We start from the raw sequence: 22178 nt of genomic DNA on the forward strand, positions 1-22178 counted from the left end.
AAGTGGTCCCTCTCTTATCTCACTCATCACAACAGCACTGTGAGCTAAGTGCTCCCAGGAGAAGGCAGCCAACAGTGGAGAGAACAGAAGGAAGGGCTGCCCTACATGAACCCTTGGGCCCTTCCAGCTCTCAGACTGTGTTCCCAGGATCATCCTCAACTTCTCGATGGGGAAACTGAGGCTCCGGGAGGTTAAGTGATTCTGACATTGTCACAAAATGGTTGTGGAGAAGTGAGTAGAGAATATCCAATGTCAATATGGACTTGGACAAATGAAAAGACTAGTATATCTCACACACACACACACACACACACACACACACACACATGCATAACCTCCTCTGGGTCTTCATTCTGCACTCTCTAGTATGGGATCACAGTAATAAATAACACACCTGGGATGGGCTGTTCCCACCTGTCCCAAGGCAGGGAGCCTGGGCTGGCTGCCTGAGCTGGCCAGCACCAGACCAGAGCCACCTGCCACCACCAGGGGGAGCCACAGACCCACCTCTTCCCCACCAAACCTCCCCTTTGCAGCACCTCCCTCGCCTCCCTTCATCTGACCCTAAACACATCATCCTCCTCTTGGTCAGAGAGCATCAGCCCGGGCCTGACTCCCAGAGTCCTCTGGGCCAGGCCATCTGCCCTGCTACCTTCTGTGCCAGAACCTAAGCAATAATAGTAACAGGATGGCCCTGTGGTAAGCGCTTTACAATGATCACCTCATTTAATCCTCACAACAACCCTGGGAGGAAGGTGGTGTTATTATCCTCATTTTACAGATGAGGAAACTGAGGCACAGACAGGTGAAGTGACTTGCCCAGGTTTACACCGCTAGTAAGTGCCTGAGGCTGGCTTTGAACTCAGGTCTTCCTGACTCCAGCCTGGTGCTCTGTGCACTATGGCACCCCCTACTGTGCAGGTACTTTCTGGTCTTTTCATCAGCCATGAACTGAACACAAACACTTCTTTATTGTTTCATCCAATCAGAAAGTGAGTTCCTGGACGGCAGGGTCTGTCTCAATTTTTAATTTGTCTCTGTATCCTAAATCCTTAGCACAGTGCTTGATGCACAGTAAGAATTTAATAAACAGTTTTCCATTCCATTATACTCAATTTATAAGTAAGGAAACTGAGGCACAGATCATAACTATTCTAAAACCTCTGACCTGAGAAAGCTCCATAGGTGAAAAAAAAATGTGTGTATCTGTGAATACATGCATATACATACCGATTTTGTATGTTATTTATATTATGTGTGTATATGTATATATGTGCATATATATATGTATTTATGAAAACAAGATTTTCTTTTGTGCAAAAAAACATGACATAGGAATTATTTACTAAGTTATTTAAATGACTTTGTAGTATATTGTTGCGTTTGTCCTTCATTTTCGAAGAGGACCATGACATCAGGAAAAATGATAACATGACTTACAGTTGACTTTGATTTGAGTGACGGAGGGCTGTGCAAGGTCACCAGCCTCACTTCCTCCTCCAGAGTCATCTGGGTCCAGTGGCCTGATATTCACCAGGATGACTGGAGACGGCCCAGGATGCACTGGGAGACCCTGGCCCTTTCAGGCTAAGGTCTTTTCAGGTTCTCAGTATGAGTGAGGTAAGGCCCATTCAGTAAATAGGCCTCTTTAAGAAGCCAGGCAAGGGATGCCCCTTTAATCAGAAGAAAAAAAATCAAACTGGGAGGGAAAGACCCTCATTGTACAGCTAGAACACAAACGGTAAGAAATTAAAAATACAAAATAAACAACAAGCACTATTAACAAATCCAACGATATCTGGATGAAGTTCATAGGTGGTGCAAAGACATTACTGAGAACGTCTATGACCCCACAAGACAAAAAGGAGAGACACCAGATGGACGGCTCAAAGAGTAAGAACAAAGGAAAGCCTTTCAGTGCCATGGGTAAACACTCTATAAAAAATTTATGGGAAAATACAGACCCCATCAAGAGTGAGAGGACTTTGACCTCCATTAATGAACAGTGACTCCCCACAGCAGTAACCACTTGTTTCTTGTTAAGCTCATTACGTTTTCTGTGACTTTGCTCGGTGCTCACCAAAAAGCGAGCTGGCCTCAGTTGGGACTCCTCAGTAACTTACGCATCTTCGACATTCGTTCATTGCTGATTTCTAAACCCTATTATCCAGCCTATCTCCCCCCTTTCCCCTGTAATGCTCTCACATTAAAGACATTAAGGCATGAGATACATGTTGACTGAGAGGATCTTGTGAGGTTCCTCAGAGAAAGAGGAATTCTCTACTTCATTGCTCTGCCCGGCTAATTCCTTCCCTGTGAGTTTACCTTTCATCTATTTACGTAGGTGTCACTGCAAGACAGCATGGGCCTGTTGTCGGGAAGATCTGAGTTCAAATCTGGCCTCAGACACTTCAGGCACTTCACTGCTGCCTGCCTCTGTTTCTTCATCTGTAAAATGTGGACCTTAATAGCAACTGCTTCCTAAGACCGTTGTGAGGATCCAATGAGCTAACGTTTGCAAAGCCTCAGCACAGCGCCCCGTGCGTTCCCAGTGCTACATAAATGCTGTTGTTGTTAGAAAGTGAGCTCCCTGACAGAAGGGGCCGTGTTCGCCTTTCCTCGTATCCTCAGCATTTAGCACCGCGTCTGGCACACAGCAGGCACTACATAAATGCTTGTTGACTGAGGGGCAAGAAGAGTCTGTCCAGGAGCTTCAGTTACTTTCATGGTGCTCTTCTTGTGGATGCCATCACGAGCAATCAAGGTGAAAGGCTTCCTCGTGCTCAGGACCACACTGATCTCTCCAACTCCTTTGTCTCTCCTCTTCCAGAGGCTTATAGGAAATCCTGCCCTGTAGCTGCATTTTGTTCATGTCTTTTGGTCTCATCCATAGAGATAATATCAGTATCAATGTGGTTCAATTCTTTCATATTAATGGCAACTGGACAATTATCTCACATTTAAGATACCAACAATTAAATTAATGGGACAATTATGATTTAAATCGTCCTTTTCACAAATATTAGATTGTTTGGGCCTCACCACAATCCTCTATTAGCCATATTTGAGCAATGGGGATGGGCCCTATGACTTTATCGATGTAGGGAGCTCTCAGATAAGGGAAACTTCTGCTGTGAATGCGGGTTGACACCTTCTCTGAAATTTGAGTTTCTTGGAGCGTCTAAAGCAGAAGTGTCCAACTCCACCCCCACCAGAAGGCACAAGTGCTGACCCCAACCAGATTAAAACATATTGGGAAATGTTTAACAAAATAAAATACAACATAGAAAATGTGAATTTTTGGTTTTCTAAGTCAGCAGCCCCTCTCCCTGCCCCCACCTTATCCACTGGCCTAGAGAAGTGGTACAAGATGGGAGCCTCTAAACCAAACCCAAGCATTCCTGCCACCATGTTGGACATCTCTGGCCTAGAGCATTTAAAAGTGAAGGAGTGACTTGCTCAGAGTCACAAAGCCAATATGTTTCTGAGGAAGGATTTACACTTAGGTCTTCCTGGTTCCACTATGCCATGTTGTCCCATATCCCCATTTTTGAGATTAGGAAACTGAGGTCCAGAGGGTTAGCTGCCTTGTCTACTGTCACAGAGCTATTCCATAAAGACAAGAGCCTTCTGACTTCAAAGCTGGTGTTTTTAACCGATGTTTTTCAAGAAAGATCCAACTGCCTTTGCTTTTTATTAATAACAAAACAAACAGATTTGAAGGAGCCAATTCCCTTTCTTAACCCCCCACAGATGAAAGAGGGGCTGCCTGGGCAGTATTCATTCACATGATCAACCATCATTTTGCTGCAAAAGCAGCTTCAAGCAAGATGAAGAACCCCATGACACAAATGAGAATTCTTACAAGTTCTGACGGACTCTCCCATGAGCACCTGCTTGTCATGGACAAGCAAAATGAAGGAGATGCAAATTTCACATAAATGATTAGGGAAACCATTAGAGAAATTAGATCCTAAATAAAGTTCTAAGGCTCAACCCAAGAGCCAAAATGGATTAAGAAGGCTGATGCGTTTTATAAATCAATGTAATGGCCTTATAAACCTGGTTAGGGCCTGACAAATATCAGTGTCAATGACATAAAAGATAAAAATGGCCATTGTTATTAGTACATGCCAGTCAAAAGCCAATCTTGAGGGAGATCAATGTCGAGCATGGGGCTAGGTGATGAGGTCATTCCTAACTCTGGAAAGCCATAAGAGAGAGAGGGCTGGCAGCAAAATTTAAGGATGGAAGTCCCCACATCTTCATCTGGCTTTGTACTGCTGAATGTCTAATTCAACAAATATTTATTGAAAATCTGCTACGGGCAAGGCACTGCCTTTCTAAGGGTCTGTACGGAAATCCAACAATGTATTAGTTCCCCTCTTAATTCTCAGTAGATCTATCTTTATTGCCCTGAACATATTCTAAAGAAGATTTCTGGAAGTCCTGAAGTAAGCTACCACCAAACATAGAACACCAATATCAGATACACCAAAATCCAGTAATCTAACTGCTTTTTTCTTTCGTATTGTCTTTCCAACTGCCCAAGTATGCTTAGAAAATGAGAGAAAAAACCCAGAGATATTTTAAGCATATAAGGCCAAAATCAAAGACTAACTTACAAATAATCTGTCTGCTAAGATGGTAACAGAGAATTCGTCTTGGAAAATGTCACAGCAAGGCCCAAGGCCCCTGCCCAAAGAAAGCCCAACATCAACCTGATGTCAGTCTCTCTCTTCCATCACTAGAGAAATGAGTTTTTGAAAAACAACCTTTCCCTATATGCACTTTCTATAACATCACAGCACAATCCCAAGAGTTCTAGCGGCCCTCCTGTGCCATATTAGTTCCTATGGAGAGCACCACAATGCCAGAAAATACTGGTATATATGCCAGATATTTCACCATGGAGAAAATAATTTTCTTTTTAATTTCAACCAACATGGAAGGGAGAAGAATTAGCAGAATTACTAAACTGCCAATGTCTTACAACTTAGCCAGACTGTAAACTACCCATTCTGACTCTCCCCGAGGACAGAATGATGAAAAAAGAGAGGGCTGCCTGTAGATTCTGGTATGTATACAAAAAACACAATCAAATTCAAGAGTAATAAATTTCTGATTTCAAAGGTACTCCCGGACAGATATTTCGACTCGTGACCAGGGTAAGCAACCAATCCAAAGTCTCTTCACGTACATGTGTGGGGAATAATTATCATAATAGACATTAGTAATTAATTTCCAGTGTGATGTCAGCTAGGGTAGCAGTGCCAAGCGAGCGTCCTTGTCAAACACATTCCAGCCGTCTGGATTACTTCACTCACATCTTCCTGATTAGGATGCGCGTGGATGTGCTGCCTAATACAATCTGCCAGCAAATGCCCAATCCTTCAGAACTAAATGAGGAAATATGTCCGAATCCAAAGAAATGATGCTAAGAGCTCTAAGTAGATTTCTCTCTTCCTTTATGAGCAGGAGAACCATCACCAAGATAAAGCTCTTGACTGAGGCAATTCTATCTTCTAGCCTCCCACCTCTGAGGACAAAATTAGATTAGAGTAACAAAAGAATTAATAAAGACAATATGGCATCACAAGTACAGCTCACTACTGGAAGTATTTATGGGGGATTTGGGGTCTCTAAGGTGTAAAAATAAATTTGAAGGAGACATTTGGGGCAAATGAATGGATTTTCCACTTGTTTTAAATCCACATTGCAATGAAGTTTTCAGATTAAAAGCAACTGTTCTTGCCTATATGTGTGCTCTGAAATCCAGTGACAGGTTAAGAGCTATTTCTTTAAGAGCAGACCTCTGGGTCGCTGGGGCCTGAAAACCCAAGAGGGCAACCCCAAAGAACATGAATCAGGTTCCATCTAGATAAAAAGCCATTTTAACAGGACTTCTCCCAACACAGCATGTCTCCCAGAAGGACTTGAGGCCTGATGGAAAATATTAGAAGATTTCTTTCGGAGAAAACAAAAAACAAAAACAAAAGCTTTAATTGCAGAGAGATCTAATTGGAGGGGAAGCTTTAGAAGAAAGAATTACTCACTTATTATGGAAGTCCTTTGCTATACAAAATTCCCCACTGGGCCAGCCAACACAATCTCAGCAAATAATAGAAAAACTATTTAAGTGAAAAGAAGGCTTCCTTAAAAACAGTAACTAACCATGTAAATAGGTATTGCCTGTGGGACTAGGCAGCAATCTGTATGGTTATTATTCCAGATGTGCATCTGTGCAGCTTGTCCCTGACACCTGAAATGCACACCCATATCCCCCTCTACCTCTTGGATTCTTCTCTTCCTTCCCTCCTTCTCTTCCTTCTAGGCTCACCTTAGGTACCACCTCCTCCATGAGGCCTTCTCTGATCCCCACCCCCCACACACATCTCAAATTTTCCTAGATTCCTTTGTCTGGATCTCTGCTTTGCCCCAATCATACCCCACCTGGTATCATACTTAGCTGTGAAATGCTGTATCACCTCCAGCAGAAGGTGAGCTCAAGGAGAACAAGGCCTAGCTTTTTTTTTTAAAACATTTGTATCCCAAGGCCTGAGGCAGTGCCTTGCCCACAGGTGGTGCTTAATAAATGCTTTCTGAATAAATACATGAAGGCAGCAACAATTTGCCTTGGCTGCCATTTCTATGGTCTCCTCTGTTATTGATGTCTCTCACTTGTCAGGGCTGCTGTGCTTCACTCTCCACTTCTGGCCTGGAAATCTCACTCTTACCCTTAAGTCCTAAACTCCTGGCTGGTGAGAGTCCCTCACATGCATTCCAGGCCTAGACCCGCTGTCTCCCTGACACATTGCTCTCATGCACACCCATCTCTCCTGCCACTTTTGGCTGTGGCCACAGTAATCAAATAAAGATGGCCACTCCTGGAAAGGGCAGGCACATCAATGAACTGCACTAGGGCTCATTCACCATCCCTATGACTTCCCAGACCAACACCATAGAAGGTAAGCTCCTTGAAGGCAGAGACTAGCTTGCTTTTTGTATGTGGACCCCTAGTATTTTAGCCCCAGGCACAGAATGGGTACCTAATTCAGGCTTTTTCATTCATCTCTAGGTGAAGCTATATGAATCGACTGCTTCAATCATCTATCTACCCAAGGGCAGAGGACTAAACCAGACCAATTCTTGACATGCCCTCTACCTTTATTTATTATATGATCTCTTCACAGAACCTTCCCAGGTCTGTGGGTGGCCAGGTTTGTGGCTAACCCTAATCAGACCTTTGGGCACATCTATGATTTTGCTGGTGTCAGGACTTCTGGCTTGGAAACACTATCCACAACTGACCTTGATACAGTACTCCAGGATTTGCAAGGTGGTTGTACCCACATCCTCACCACATCCCTTTACGGTAGGTGTCTTTATCCTTATTCTATATTTACGGAGACAGCCTCAGAAGAGTGAAATGACTTGCTGAGTCACATCAATTTAAAATGCCAGAGGAAGGACTGGAACCTGAGTACTGGCTTCCACCAAGTCCAGACTTCGACCTATTATCCCAGACTGCTTCCACCAATGCCCTCTGAGAGTCACCTGGGGGTCCTGGAAAGCCATTCGAGTGCTATCAGGGACAGGACATAAGCCCCAAGCTTACCTGAATGCAAGGCTGGCTCTCCATATCATCCACTGCTCTCCAGCTGAATAAAGGGGACTTCCTCCAGACTGAGCCTTTGGGGGCAGCTGTGTTCAGCTGCTATCCCAAATGCCCTGGTTTAGAAGATAGGAGCATCAGCAGGAGGAGGACAAAGGGAAGAGCCCTGATCATGGCAGCTGCCTAGTGTTTGGTGAACTAAATGGAAAGCAAAGGGACGGCCAAAGGCAAGCCCTGCCATCCCATGTCCCCCTCATCCCTTCTATACCTTTGCTCCCGGATTCCTTGCAAAAGACGAAAGGGATGGGCAGAGAACTGTGCCAGCTTTCTTTCTTATCCTTACCACCTGAGCTAGAGAAGTAAATGATCTCTGATTTGTGCGCGTGACTGATTTCAACATAAAAGAAGTTATTTTCAAAGTAGTACATAAGGGAAAATCCCTTTTACTTATTCCTTTACCTTGGAAAACTCAAGTGATAACAGGCATGGGCTAGCTGGCAAGTATCTACTTACATGAATACTTCAGATCTTTAAGTGACTCTTCCCTACCATTTCAGCAGCACTGGTATTACCTGGCTGGATAGTTGTATTAGGTTACCAACTACAATACGCTTCTAGGTGTAGCAAAAGACACCCCTACTATGTGAGGCTTGTTAACATTTTATGAAAAAAAAAAACCATTAAGGATTTGGAAGTGTAAAAGACAGGCCAAAATTAGGTTTTCACGTCTGTATTTTGGTACTTTTGTCACGAATAATCAGGAGTGAACTGTAGATAGTCAGGCTTTGGACTCCAGGTTCTCTCTCCTGAGCCTTCTGCTGGCTGAATCCTTAAAAAGGAAGCCAAAGGCACAGAAGCTAAGATCTAATATTTGGTTTCATACAAAATGTAATAAATACAACCAAACTCTAATTTTAAAAAAAAGGGGTTTTGCATGTACACTCAGTTACAGAAACCAAAATAGCCAAAACATTCACCAGAATAAGGGTAATTCTGCCCAACATTCAAAATTCCCTAAGACTGCCACTCCAATTGGAAGAAGAATTCTTCAGCTTTTTGCAAGTCCCACCCCAGCTTTGGCAGAGTCTGATGAAGTCTACAGATCCTTCTCAGAATTGTGCAAGCTGCCCACATTCACAACTGAAGGAAAAGTTACATTGCAGTTGGTGAAAAGAAAGTTATCACAGATGCTCTGAAATCTATCATGGACCCTTTGGGTTTGTGGAACCCAGGGTAAGAACTCCTGATGTAGGGCAAACATCCCAATAAAATGTTTTGTGTTTTGCTTTTTATTTTTTTAAGAGTCATTAACATGTTTTCAGAAGTCAGCTGTTTGGTGCTGAATACAAAAAGCATTCAGATAAATGAATACATTTGTCCATTTTCATCAGACTGTCCAACACATTCTTGCAGTATAGGTACTTCCACTATGCTACAATTCTTAATTAAAAAAAAAATCAGCAGCTGGGGAAGGAAACAGAGATTCTGATAGAAAACAACCTTAGAAAAGAAAGATTCATAAAGTTAATGTACTAATCTTTTGCTGGGCTTGAAAGGGGACACTTAGAGGTGAAATAAGACTCTTCATTGGGGTAGACATTTTCAAGAGCTAGCTGGTGAATCTACAGCCACCGCCATATTTAAGAAACACTCTCTCACAGTAGCTTTGTAGGGAATTCTCTTCTCTAACTGCTTTCTCATTTAAACACACCATTTGTCTTCCACAGTTACATTACTAGAAGAATAAATCCATTTAAATAAGTCAAAGGGAAATAGAGCCCCAAGTGGATAAATGAAAATTTTAAACTGATGAAAAAAAATCTGAAAGTACAAAGGATGAAAGAATGCAAAGGGAAATATCCCACCCACCTCTCCCTAGGCTAGCAGACCAAAGACAAGCCTACTGCACCTTCCAGGGGATGAGAAGCTACCTCCTGTATTAGCAAGTGCACAAGACAAAACTTAGGCCCTTGGGGACTTCTCAGTCAAGCCCTGATTCAAGAAAAAAGAACAACCATGTTCCAAAGACCACATCCTCACAGAGAGTGGAAAATTGGCCAGGAAATAGGAACCGTGTTTTCCAGGTCACTTAAATACTCTAGCCCCTGGAGGTCAAAGGCCAGAGACGCTCCTCAATTTTGCGCAGGGTCTAAGGGCCAGTAGCCACGGCACAGGCATCTGGTCTCTAAGTCCATCCCTCTGTACCAAATCGTGTCAGCTCTCCAAAGGAAACCTGGCAGTGGAAGCCAGCACACCTCATTTTAGGAGAAAGGACATGGGAGATCATCTAGCCCCCCTCCCTCATTTTAAAGATAACAAACTGAGGCACTGGGAGGCATACTAATCTGTATTCAAACTCAAGTCCAGGCTTCTTACCACAACATCCTCATTTGCATTTGAGGAAACTGAATCTCTGAAAGATTAAATGGTTTGTCCCAGGTCACACAGCTAGAAAGTGTCAGAGCTGGGCTTCAAGTTCAATGGTCTACTGATCACGTGTCAAGAATCATAATAATCAAGAGAAATACAAATAAAACCAACTCTGAGTTACCAGCTCACAACCATTAGATCGGCTAATACGACAGAAAAGGAAAATGGAGAAGATGTGGAAAAACTGGGACACTAATGCACTGCTGGTAGAGTTATGAACTGATCCAACCATTCTGGAGAGCAATTTGGAACTATGCCCAATGGGCTATCAAACTGCTCATATCCTTTTAACCAGCATTAACACTCCTACGTTTGCATCCCAGAGAGATTTTTTTTTAAAAAAGGAAAAAAAAAAACCTACCATACAAAAGTATTTATAGCAGCTCTTTTTGTGATGGCAAAGAATTGCAAAGATGCCACTCGTTGGGAAATGGTTGAACAAGTTGTGATACACGACTGTAATGGAATACTATTGTGCTATAAGAAATGACAATGAGGATTGTTTCAGGAAAACATGGGAAGACTTACATGAACAGATACTGTGTTGGTAATCAAAATGGGCTCCTTAGCACTTAGTTCAACAAGTGCCCTTGAAGAGTTTGGCCTTTGTTTCCTTTGATTAATTCAGTGTCTTTGATTGAGTCTTACTAGGTGCTAAGCCCCAGGCCCAAACCCCTATTAGGTGTAAAACCTTAGTGGGTGTGAATTGGCAACTAAGGTGGGGCCCAAGGTGGGGCTAACTCCAGGGAGGGCCTAGTTTACATGTCTGGGAGAGCAGAGGCTTTTAGACCACGTGGGTTTAAGTCACCTCTTTGTGACGATTCTAGGTCACGTGGGTGAGTCGCATGTGTGACTCACCCCTGAAGCTGAAAAAGATATAAAAACCAGGGGTTGGCTGTCTGTTCCTTGGAGCTCTTTGGTGCAGCAGTGGTGGCAGGTGACTCTGGGCCAGCCCTTGTTCTGAGCTCCCAGGCTGAACCTAGATGTTGGTAACTATGAATTATATTGGGTCTGTCTGTTGATGTTTGTAATTTGTTTGTATTTTGTTCTGAAGTTCAGGGTGCTGGATTTCTCCCCTGAACTAAGTGAATGCTGTCTGTATGCTGAATTAAAGTAAGCTTGTCAACCCCTTCAACCTTGCTTTCCTTATTAAGGCAGATCAAAAGAACCTGTGCTTTCCCAGCCTGCCGGCAGCTTTCTGGGTGCTGGCTGTGGGTGGATCTTACACCCTCACAGAAGCTGCTAGCCAGATTGTGGAAACAGATATAGAGTGAAGTGAACAGAACCAGAACATTGTACGCAGTAGCAGTAATGTTGTATAATGATCAACCGTGAATGACTTAGTTATTCTCAGCAATACAGTGATCCAAGACAATTCCAAAAGACTTATGAAAAATGCTATCCATCTCCAGAGAAAGAACTGATGGAGTATGAATGAAGACTGAAGAATACTTTTTTTATTTTATTTTTCTTGTTGTGGGTTTTTTTTGATGTGTTTTCTTTTGCAACATGAGAATGTTTTGCATGACTTCACATGTATAATCTATGTCAAATTGCTTGCCTTTTCAAGGTGTGGGGGAAGGAGAGAATATGGAACTCAAAATTTTAAAAAACAGATGTTAAAAAAATTTTCCATGTAATTGAGAAAAAAATTTTAAAAAGAGAAATCATAATAATCAGAGACCAAGAAGATCTGTTGTTCTTCAAGGTTAGATACTAATGTAATCTACAAGAGACTGGAGACATAAAAAAGCTACTTCAAAGTAGCTTTCCATTATTTGGTTGCACTCTTCCATTTGAGGTAATTCTGTTTTTTGATGCAAAAATCAAAACTAAGATTTTTAAAAATATACTGCACACTAAGAAAAAACCAATCTATTTCGTTGCTCTACAAAAGGTTGAAAAAAAAAATCAGTATCATCAGCATTGCCATTTCATTTCATTAACTCGCAAAAATCCACTGGCCAGAGCGAAGGAACAGGGAAAGATAATTCTTTTCAGGAGAAAATACAAGTTGTACTGAAGTTGGTGATAAGAGCAGCTCTTTTTAGTAATTATGGTGGCCTAGCAATGAGAGGAGCTTGTGAATAGTTGGAAAAATACTTCCTTCCACAGGAAGATGCAGGAAAGGGAACCCTTGGCATTCTGAATTCTACAGTTGAGAGACTTGTTTTAGAATAAGCAGAGATCATTACCTTCCCAAGAATCATACCACATCTTTCCTGGCTCTTCTACTTACTATCAACAAGACCTAGAGCGCAGGGATTACTCTGTGTGTGTGTGTGTGTGTGTGCCTCCTCCCCACTAAGGGAAAGAAGTTATACAAAAAAATATTTCAGGAAGAAGAATTCCATAGGTCATATGATCAGAGATACAGTGCTGGAAGGGACCTCACAGACTTGTTGTTCGACGCTGTCATTAAACGGAGAAGGAGAGTGGCGCCCAGAGAGAAGTGATGTGCCCAAGGTCACACAGGCATTAAGTGATGGAACAGGTGCTCTGATTCCCAATTCACTGTCCTTTCTACTGGAAGAGGCTGGCATCTCTCCAAACCTATATGTGGCCTCAAAAACATTTAATCTGTGACTGTAAGACTTGAGATTTACCACCACTAAATTCTAATGAATTCGATTTGGACTAATGCTATAGCTGGTTGAGATCTTTTTAGTGCCCCACTGCCCCGCTGCTGACCCTGCCCCCGCCCCAGTCATCTGACATACTGGCTGTCTCTCCCAGCTTTGTGGTATCTGCAGACTACCAAATAAGTGTGACATTCACACCAACAGCCAAGCCAACGACAAGAAAAGGTTAAACAGCGCAATCTCCTGGGTTGCTCTGCTAAGGTGACAGTGACTCAGGGACATTTAATCTGAGTCTGACCATTTAACCATTTACTCCATTCTACTACTATTTGGCCCACAGCTCTACATCTTCTCCATAAAAATAACAGAAGAGACATCAAATCCTTCACTAAAATCTAGGTAAGCTATAACTATAGCATTCCCCTAATCTATTACAACAGTAATTCTTTCAAAAAAGGGAATGTGGTTACTCTAACAAGACCTTTTCTCAACATCCCCTTGAATTCTGTCAGGCCTCTAGTTGGCAGGATCTATTCTTTTTCCTTTTTTGAAATTAGGGATATTTGACCTTTTCTAGTCCTGAAGCATCGTCCCCCCTCTCTATGATTGTTCCAATATCAGGGGCACCATCTTGGTCTTCATTTAAGTCAGGTCTCTCTGCACCCTGGGAGACAATCCACTTGGGCCTGGTGATCTGAATACACCAAAGGAAGCAAGCTGCTCTCTTAACTGTCTCTTTACATTTCTTACAATTCCCTAGTAGCCACGTTGATTCTCTCCTGTCCAGTCCAAACACCATTCTTTAAGGCAAAAGAAAAATCAAGAAATTCCATTCATTGCCCCACATACCCTGAGTGGCAGTTCCAGCATTTCTCTGATCCCTCTCTTTTCCCAAGTATAACTCAGAGAAAGAAAACCTTCTGGTTACCTTTGACTTTCCCTGTCAGCTTCATCTCCTAAAAGCCACGGAATACAAGGACTGGAAAAGGTAGGGAAGCCCTGATCTGGTGCAACCCCCTCATTTTACAGAGGAAGAAACTGAGGATCAGAAAGGGCAAATGACTCACTCAACATTACAGAGGAATAAGTAAAAGAACTGGAATTCAAACACTGGGTGTTTCATTCAAAATCTGGCACATGTCCCACTGCACCCCACTCCTACTATTCAGTATTTTCTTTCTATGGCAAGGATAGCAAAATATTGAGGAGGGAAAAGACTTGATTAACATCCCAAGCTATTTATCCCAGTGGCAGCTTGGCTGACCAATACTATATAGGGAATTGTCATATGGCGCAGAAAGTTGAAGTAAAAGTTTCTGAGTTGTCTTTTGAGTCTAAGATTCTCTGAATTTCCCCCTTGGTCTAAGTGCTATCAGAATAATTCCATTTTTTCATTAGCTTTTCCAAGAATGTCAAGTTCTGTCCTTCTGAACTGATGGCTGACTATTCTCTGTACCTTGTTTCCTTCATTCATCCATCCTAATCTTTTTACGCCAAAGGCTGCCTCCTTAGAAGAGACATCTAGACACGTGACAGGCTGGCCATACACAGAATGAAGAACTCGGCTTGGGTGCTCTGCTTTCAGAAGGTATACCACATCTTCAGCAGCTGCAACTGCGACAGAATGTCTTCCAGCATCTGGAATCAGATGAAGGAAGCTGACCTATTAAAAGAAAAGTTTTGAAAATCTTTAATGGCTTAGCTGCAATGGCTCTTAATATCAGAATTTAAAAGTTCAGCCAGGTCCACATTTACAAAAACAGGATTTTAACATAAAGCAAACCCTAAACTTAGTAGTAAAAAGCTTCCAAACCATCTCTTTGGCTCTTCATATGTGGTTCTTACATATGTTTGATTCTTCAAAGATTTTATCTTCAGATGACAGAAAATAAATAACCTACATCTTCACATCACCACTGTGTTCATGTCACATTCATAGATGAATAATTAGAAGTCTAAATTGAGTGACATGCCCAGCATCCCAAAGCAGCACTTCACTGACAGATAAGGCAATGGATGGAGACTTTCACAATCCCAAACCCTAAAATGATATGAATACACGAGTAGTAAAGGTGAAGAGGCTGTTTTCTTCTTTTATAGGTAGGAGTTACTTGCATGCTTCTAATTTCGATCCTGCATAACTAGCAAATAATTACTTCTACATTTTTTTCCTAATGTGAAGTTATCACTATACAGAATGGCTGTAGTAAAAAAAAAAATTCTGGATATAAATCATTCTAACAAGAATAAACAGTATAAATGGCCTTACCCTGACAATAGGCCAAGAGGTCAAAAGCCTGAATTCTGAAGGCCATCCAAGAGAGCTTGTAAGATAGCAAACACTGGTGACCTTGTTGATCCTCAATCCCCACAGTGGGAATGGAACCCTAACACCCCAAGTTATGGTGTTAGCACAAAGGATGTGCTTTCTGGGCTAGCATTACAATGAAATGTTGCCAAACCTATCTGGAAAAAACAAAATGGCACATCATGATGGTGGAGGCATGCAGGAAGTACAGTATTTTGACAACTTCCCCCTCCTTCTCATGCTGGATTAGAAATAAAATATATTTTAAAAGCTATCTTATAATACAGTTGCTTGTTTTTTTTTTCCTACTTAGAATCTTTCCTTCTTCCTTCTGCTAAACTCCAGCTTCCATGACAGAATCAAGACAGGTAACTGCTTGGCTCTCTGTTGGTAATTTAAATTTTGTTGAAATCTTAAAGTATGTCCAAATCACCAGTGAGCTGGTTGTGACATTTATGGGTAGATTATTTAAAAGAAAATTTTTGATAACTGTATTTCACTAGAATGTTTCCTTTGTAGTCCTATCCATTTTATTTTCTGCATTCACAACTCTTTCAGATAGCACAAGAATATATATGCATTAAAGAGTTTCATGGCTTAGTAGCCTGTAGTGCCCACATATTTCCATGATGAGTCTCAGTGTTTTTTCACAAAAGACCAAGCATACACCTTTCGGTAGCTACAAACAACCAGACCTCCATTTTCATCCTGAAACCAACCACGGTAGATCTCTAAAACTTTTGAGAACAACAGCAGTCATTATGCGCTCCAGGTTTGATCCACTCATGAGGGACTTAAAGGATACACAGCCCTAGCAAGATCTCTGCCAGGAGGGAAGGAGATGGGAATCAGGGCTTATTACGATCCTGGCCAATGAATTGTGAACTCAATGTTGATTTTTTTCTGCTCACTCTAATGCCAAAATTAGATTGTTTCTATTAGATCCACATTCATCATAAAGGGTTTCAAACCATGTCCAACTCTTTCTCCATGCCTCCAAATACTCTTCAGCTATAATAATGTAAAGGTTATTTTAAAAAGAAGAAGAAAAACTAGATTCTGAACCAGTCTGAAATAAGCCATGATCTAAAGAAAATATAGCTTCAGATGTGGCATCCTGTAGCAACCAATTAACCAATTAACACTGACTTAAATCTGTGTTCACTCAAGAGTTACTCCTAATTCCACGTGAGAAAATCTTGGGATGAAGAAAGCCAATTTTCAGTCTAATTTTGACCAAAAAATTTTAATTAAAGACTGGGAGGGAAATCTCCCTCACCATATGGACTTGAATGACACTATAACACTCATTTTCACTTGAGTTTGGGGCCAGAAACTGATCTCAGATTTCTAGGGGTGAGGGACTAGTCCGTCAAAGCACAGATAGCATCAAGGCCTTCAATGGTTATGATTACTCCCAGTCTGCTCAACATTTTCCTCCTGTCTAGAAAGTCTCTTCTAGGGCCAATTCTACCTACCAATTATATAGGGGGGAGAGAAAGTAAATGAACTAGAAACTCACCAACTTCTGAACTTCAAAATGAGCTGCTGTTTCCCAATATCCCTTCTCATTGGGGCATTCCACTCTGACCTCAAAGCCAGATGCTGTAGCAATTGTGGCACCCTCTAGGCTGAGTGCCAATGCCTGTATTCTTAGGTTGTGCTGATAGCAATGGACAGGATCACGACCAATCATCAGACTCCAAACATTAACAGTCCCTGAGCAGAAAGAAACAATACAAGCAATGCAATTAAGAGCATTAAATTATTCAAAACATCAAGCTTTTTGTAGTAACAAAGAACTGAAAAATAAAGTAGATTCCCATTGACAGGGAAATAGCTAAACAAGCTGTGGTGTATCAATCAACTGATCAATAAACATGTATTAAGCACCTACTATGTGTCAGGCACTATCCCAAGTTGTAACAACAATTCGGCTAGCAGCAGCTGTTGGGGTATAAGCCCCAACAAGACCCAAGAGCTGCCAGTATAGGTTCTTTGATCTGCTTTACTAAAGAAAGCAACTTTAAGGGGTTAACAATCTCAGTTTAATTAAACATACATATATCAATCTCTTAGTTCAGGGGGAAAAGATCAGCCCCCTGAACTTCAAGGCAAATACAAACTGAAATTACAAACATCAACAGACAGACCTTGTCTGATTCAAACCACAATTCATAGTTACCAGAGAATCACCGACATCTATCTGGGTTACAAAGCTGGGGGGCAGTCATGGCTTGCCCAGGGTCTCAATACTTCTTCTGTGAGTGTGCCCCAAAAGTCAAATGTCAACCTCCCCTCAATTACATCCTGTTCAGAGCCCTGAGGGCTCTGACTTCACCCAGGCTGGGTGTGTGAAAGTTCCCCATCCCTAGTATCACATCATATACAATTCAATGACTCTCAGATCTTCTTAATGCTGAGAAACACTCCAAGGCAAAATCCCACTTTATCTGTCCCATTCAAACAAAGGCCAGAATCCTTAAAGGCACTTATGAGAAGAACAGCAAAAAGTCTCACCTTAATTACTATTACATAAGTGCATGAATGAAAGGGGATATTTCTATACTGTAAAAAATGATTATAAACAATTCAGAGATTCATGAGAAGACCTATGTGAACTGATACAAAGTGAAACAAATTACACCAAGAAAACAATACACATGACTCCCACAATGTAAATGGAAAGAACAACATGAATATCAAACAAATGAAAAATGATTCTGTGTAATTATAATGAGAAAGTACAGATGACAAAATATACCTAACTTTTCCTTGCAGAGGTTACAGGGGTAAAGGCATGGAACAATGAATATGCCACCAGACTTGATTGATTTTGCTGAACTGTTTTTCTCCTCTTCTTGGCTGCAAGATATGGTTCTCTGAGTAGGAGAAGGGGATATATTTGGAAATAACCGAAACAAAGGATACCAATAAAAAAAATTAAGAGTGGCAGAGACATGAAAAATAGAAACCTACAAATTGGGTTGATTTCTGTGTAACTGAAATATAGGGAATTCTAAAGCTTCCCAAAGAATCTACAGAAAATTGAAATGATCCTTTAGTTACTGGTGCACGATACCCATGTTCAAACCACTGTGTTTTCTAGAGAGCTTTGCTATTCTTAGTCAATAGTCAATAATGACTATTCCTATCGGTTTTTTTGTTGGAATTTACATTTTTTTTAATTTTTCTTACTTCTAGTTATTTAATATTTTTAGTTTTCAACACTGATTTCCATAAGATTTTGAGTTACAAATTTTCTCCCCATTTCTACCCTCCCTGATTGTGCCTTTCCCCAGTCTGCCCTCCCTTCTGTCTCCCCACCCCTACCCCCTTTCCCCTTACTTTCTTGTAGGGAAAGATAGATTTCTATACCCCATTGCTTGTATATCTTATTTCCCAGTTGCGTGTAAAAAAACAACTTTCCCCCAACTGCCCTCCCTTCTATCCTCCCCCTTTTATTCCCTTCCCCCTACTTTCCTGTGGGGTAAGATACCCAATTGAGTGTGTATGTTATTCCCTCAAGTCAAATCCGATGAGAGCAAGATACACCTATTCCCCCTCACCTGCCCCCTCTTCTCTTCCAACAAACTGCTTTTTCTTGCCACTTTTATGTGAGATAATTTACCCCATTCTATCTCTCCTTTTCTCCCTCTCTCAATATATTCCCTCTCATCCCTTAATTTGATTTTATTTTTTTAGATATCATCCCTTCATATTAAACTCACCCTGTGCCCTCTGTCTATATATATATATATATATATATATATATATATATATATATATATATACACACACACACACACACACACACATATATATATATATATATATATATATATATATATTCCCTTCGACTAATACTGAGAAAGGTCTCATGAATTACACACATCATCTTTCCATGTAGGAATTTAAACATAACAACTTCACTTTATTAAGTCCCTTGTGATTTCTCTTTCTTGTTTACCTTTTCATGCTTCTCTTGATTCTTGTGCTTGAAAGTCAAATTTTCTATTCAGCTCCTCTGGTCTTTTCACTGACAAAGCTTGAAAGTTCTCTATTTTATTGAAAATCCATATTTTGCCTTGGAGCGTGATACTCAGTTTTGCTGGGTAGATGATTCTTGGTTTTAATCCTAGCTCCTTTGACCTCTGGAATATCATATTCCCAGCACTTCGATCCCTTAATATAGAAGCTGATAGATCTTGTGTTATTCTGATTGTGTTTCCACAATACTCAAATTGTTTCTTGCTGCTGGCAATATTTTCTCCTTGACCTGGGAACTCCGGAATTTGGCAACAATATTCCTAGGAGATTTTTTGGGGATCTTTTTCAGGAGGCAATCAGTGGATTCTTTCCATTTCTATTTTACCTTCTGGTTCTAGAATATCAGGACAGTTTTCCTTGATAATTTCTTAAAAGATGATGTCTAGGCTCTTTTTTGGATCATGGCTTTCAGGTAGTCCAATAATTTTTAAATTATCTCTCCTGGATGTATTCTCCAGGTCAGTGGTTTTTCCAATGAGATATTTCACATTGTCTTCCATTTTTCATTCCTTTGGTTCTGTTTTATAATATCTTGACTTCTCATAAAGCCACTTGCTTCCACTTGCTCTAATCTAATTTTTAAGGTGGTGTTTTCTTCAGTGGTCTTTTGGACCTCCTTTTCCATTTGGCTAATTCTGCCTTTTAAGGCATTCTTCTCCTCATTGGCTTTTTTGGAGCTCTTTTGCCATTTGGGTTAGTCTATTTTTTAAAGTGTTATTTTCTTCAGTATTTTTGGGGGGTCTCCTTTAGCCAGTCATTGACTTGTTTTTCATGATTTTCTTGCATCACTCTCATTTCTCTTCCCAATTTTTCCTTTGCTTCTCTTACTTGCCTTTCCAAATCCTTTTTGAGCTCTTCCATGGCCTGAGACCAGTTCATATTTTTCTTGGAGGCTTTTGATGTGGGTTCTTTTACTTTGTTGACTTCTTCTGGCTGTATGTTTTGATCTTCTTTGTCACCAAAAAAAGATGCAATAGTCTGAGTCTTTCGCTGCTTTCTCATGCTCCCAGCCAACTACTTGACCCTTGAGGTTTTTGACAGGGTATGACTGCTTTCAGAATGATGAGTGCTTTGTCCCAAGCTTCAGGGGGATTGCATTGTTGTTTTCAGAGTTATTTCTACACAGCAAGCTGTGCCACACCAGTCCTCCTCCTCTCCCAAGAACCTCCAACCAGGACCATGACCCAGATCCAAGCAGGGCAAAGCAAGAGAACCCTGCCTCTGCGCCAGCAAAGGGCTCCCTGCATTCCCACTCTGATCTGCTGCTTGACTCCTCCCACCATGTGAGCCTAGGGCTGGAAGCAACCACAGCTGGAGCTCTGCAAGCAGCCACAGGTGCTTCCTGCTGCTGCTGGTGCCACCCTGCACCGCCTCCACTGCCCCCAGGGCTGGGGCCAACCACGCACTCCTCTCACCCGGATCCAGCAGTTTTCCCACTGACTTAAGTTGTCTTTAGTATTTGTGGGTTGAGAAGTCTGGTAGCTGCCACAGCTCAGTGATTAATGGCCCTATGGCTTGCTCCACCCCATCTCTTCAGCACCTGATCTGTCCTGGTGCAGCCCACACTGGGCTGCGCTCCACTCCCAGCACAGTGTGACAGATCCTTCCCAGTGACCATCCAGGCCATCTTGGGCTGGAGACCTGATTCCCTCTGTTATTTCGTTGGTTCTGTAGCTCTAGAATTTGTTCAGAGCCATTTTTTACAGGTGTTTAGAGGGATTTGGGGGAGAGCTTAAGTGAGTCCCCATTTTCCTGCCACCATCTTGGCTCCATCCCCTCTCTCCTTTTTTTAAAACAAACTTTTCCAACTTTTTCTTCTGTCTCTGTATTTTTGTGCTCCAAAAGCATACTATAACACATTCTCTTTTTCAAAGAATCTACTGTTTTAGGGAGTTTTCTCCATCATGTTCTAAATTTCATAGTCTTGTTTGTCTTCCTGATTTCTTTTACAAGAACACTAATTTCTGTCCCAAATTCCTCCCTTTTTCTGTTATCTTTCCTTTTGACTCTTTATTGTACTCCTCGCCCACCCTGGCGGTTCTTGAAATTTTTCTGTTTTCCTTTCCTCGGGTGCACTTTGCTTTTCCTTTGAGGAATCCTTGTCTGTAAAGAACTTCCTCCCCGTCTGGTTCCTCTTCTAATCTGCTGACCTTCTTTTCTTTTTCGGTGTCTCTGCTGTAACAATTGTAATGTCCTCTTTATAAAAAGCTCCTGGATTTCCCCTCTTCATTGTTTGTTATTTATGCCACTTGTTTTATTTTTCTTTCTCAAGAATCCACGACAGGGCCTTGTACCTCACAAGCACTTAAACATTTTTTTAAAATTAGTGTATAAATGAATTATTCCTTTATTGATCCCGTTGCTTAGGCTTGGCCATCACCCTTCAATCCATGTTATCTTTCTTTCACCTCTTATACTTGCTACCCTTTCCACAGTTTATTCCATAGCTTTTTATCTGTACAAAGTGAGAGCAGGGTGCATGCACTATTTTTCCCTTGTCTTTGGCCTCTCTTCTAGGCTCTGCAGCGCACAGCCCCTTACCCTCCTTGGCGACAGCTCTCTGCAGAGCCCTGGGACAAGGTGTATGAGAGGCTGGGATGTGTGACTAAATCACTGCTGAAGACTGACTTCTAGAGGCCCTAATGCTGAGGTAACCTGCAGTCCCAGAGAGGCCTTACTGCCCTGGAGCTCAGCACAGAGAATGGAGTGTGGACCCGGAGGACAACAAAAGTGATGAATGAGTACTATTGGGTACAGTGCTCTAGGCCTTCAATGTGGCCATTCATCTTGTGGGCATCCCTTCTTAGTGCAGGTTCCTCTTTCTTTTCTCCTGAGAGCTGCTGCTGCCCAGGAGCATATCCTTTATAAACTCTTACCAGGGTACCGGCTCTTTCAAATTTTGCACTAGCTCTCATGCTTTTTAATCTGAAGTTCAGACATCTCTGAAGTTTCAGACTTTATTCCTCTTCCACCTCTCAGATCTACTTTGGCAAACTGATGAATCATGCATAATATGCATGTGTAAATGCAGAAAATAAAATGGATAGGATTAAAAAGGAAAGAAATTCTAGTGAAATATAGTTTTAAAGATATTTTTTAAAACAAATTCATGAACCCCAAGTTAAGAACCTCTGTTCTAGAAGCATTTAAGGAAATGAAGAATGAAGAACCCTCTTTCTTAAGCCTAACCTGG

The 22178-nt window shown here is 41.5% G+C and overlaps 1 protein-coding gene across 1 annotated transcript in view; it reads right to left on the bottom strand.

Annotated features, from left to right (window-relative positions):
• FBXW8 (F-box and WD repeat domain containing 8) overlaps window positions 1-22178 on the bottom strand; it is a 119532-nt gene that overhangs the window by 27618 nt on the left and 69736 nt on the right. The window contains exons 6-7 of the mRNA XM_036767638.1: window positions 16458-16654; window positions 14084-14290 (exon numbers count right to left, since the gene is read on the bottom strand). Of these exons, the coding sequence (XP_036623533.1) occupies window positions 14084-14290; window positions 16458-16654 (404 nt within the window). The remainder of the gene's footprint in view (window positions 1-14083; window positions 14291-16457; window positions 16655-22178) is intronic.

Source organism: Trichosurus vulpecula, chromosome 1 (assembly GCF_011100635.1).
Source record: "Trichosurus vulpecula isolate mTriVul1 chromosome 1, mTriVul1.pri, whole genome shotgun sequence".
NCBI lineage: Eukaryota > Metazoa > Chordata > Mammalia > Diprotodontia > Phalangeridae > Trichosurus > Trichosurus vulpecula.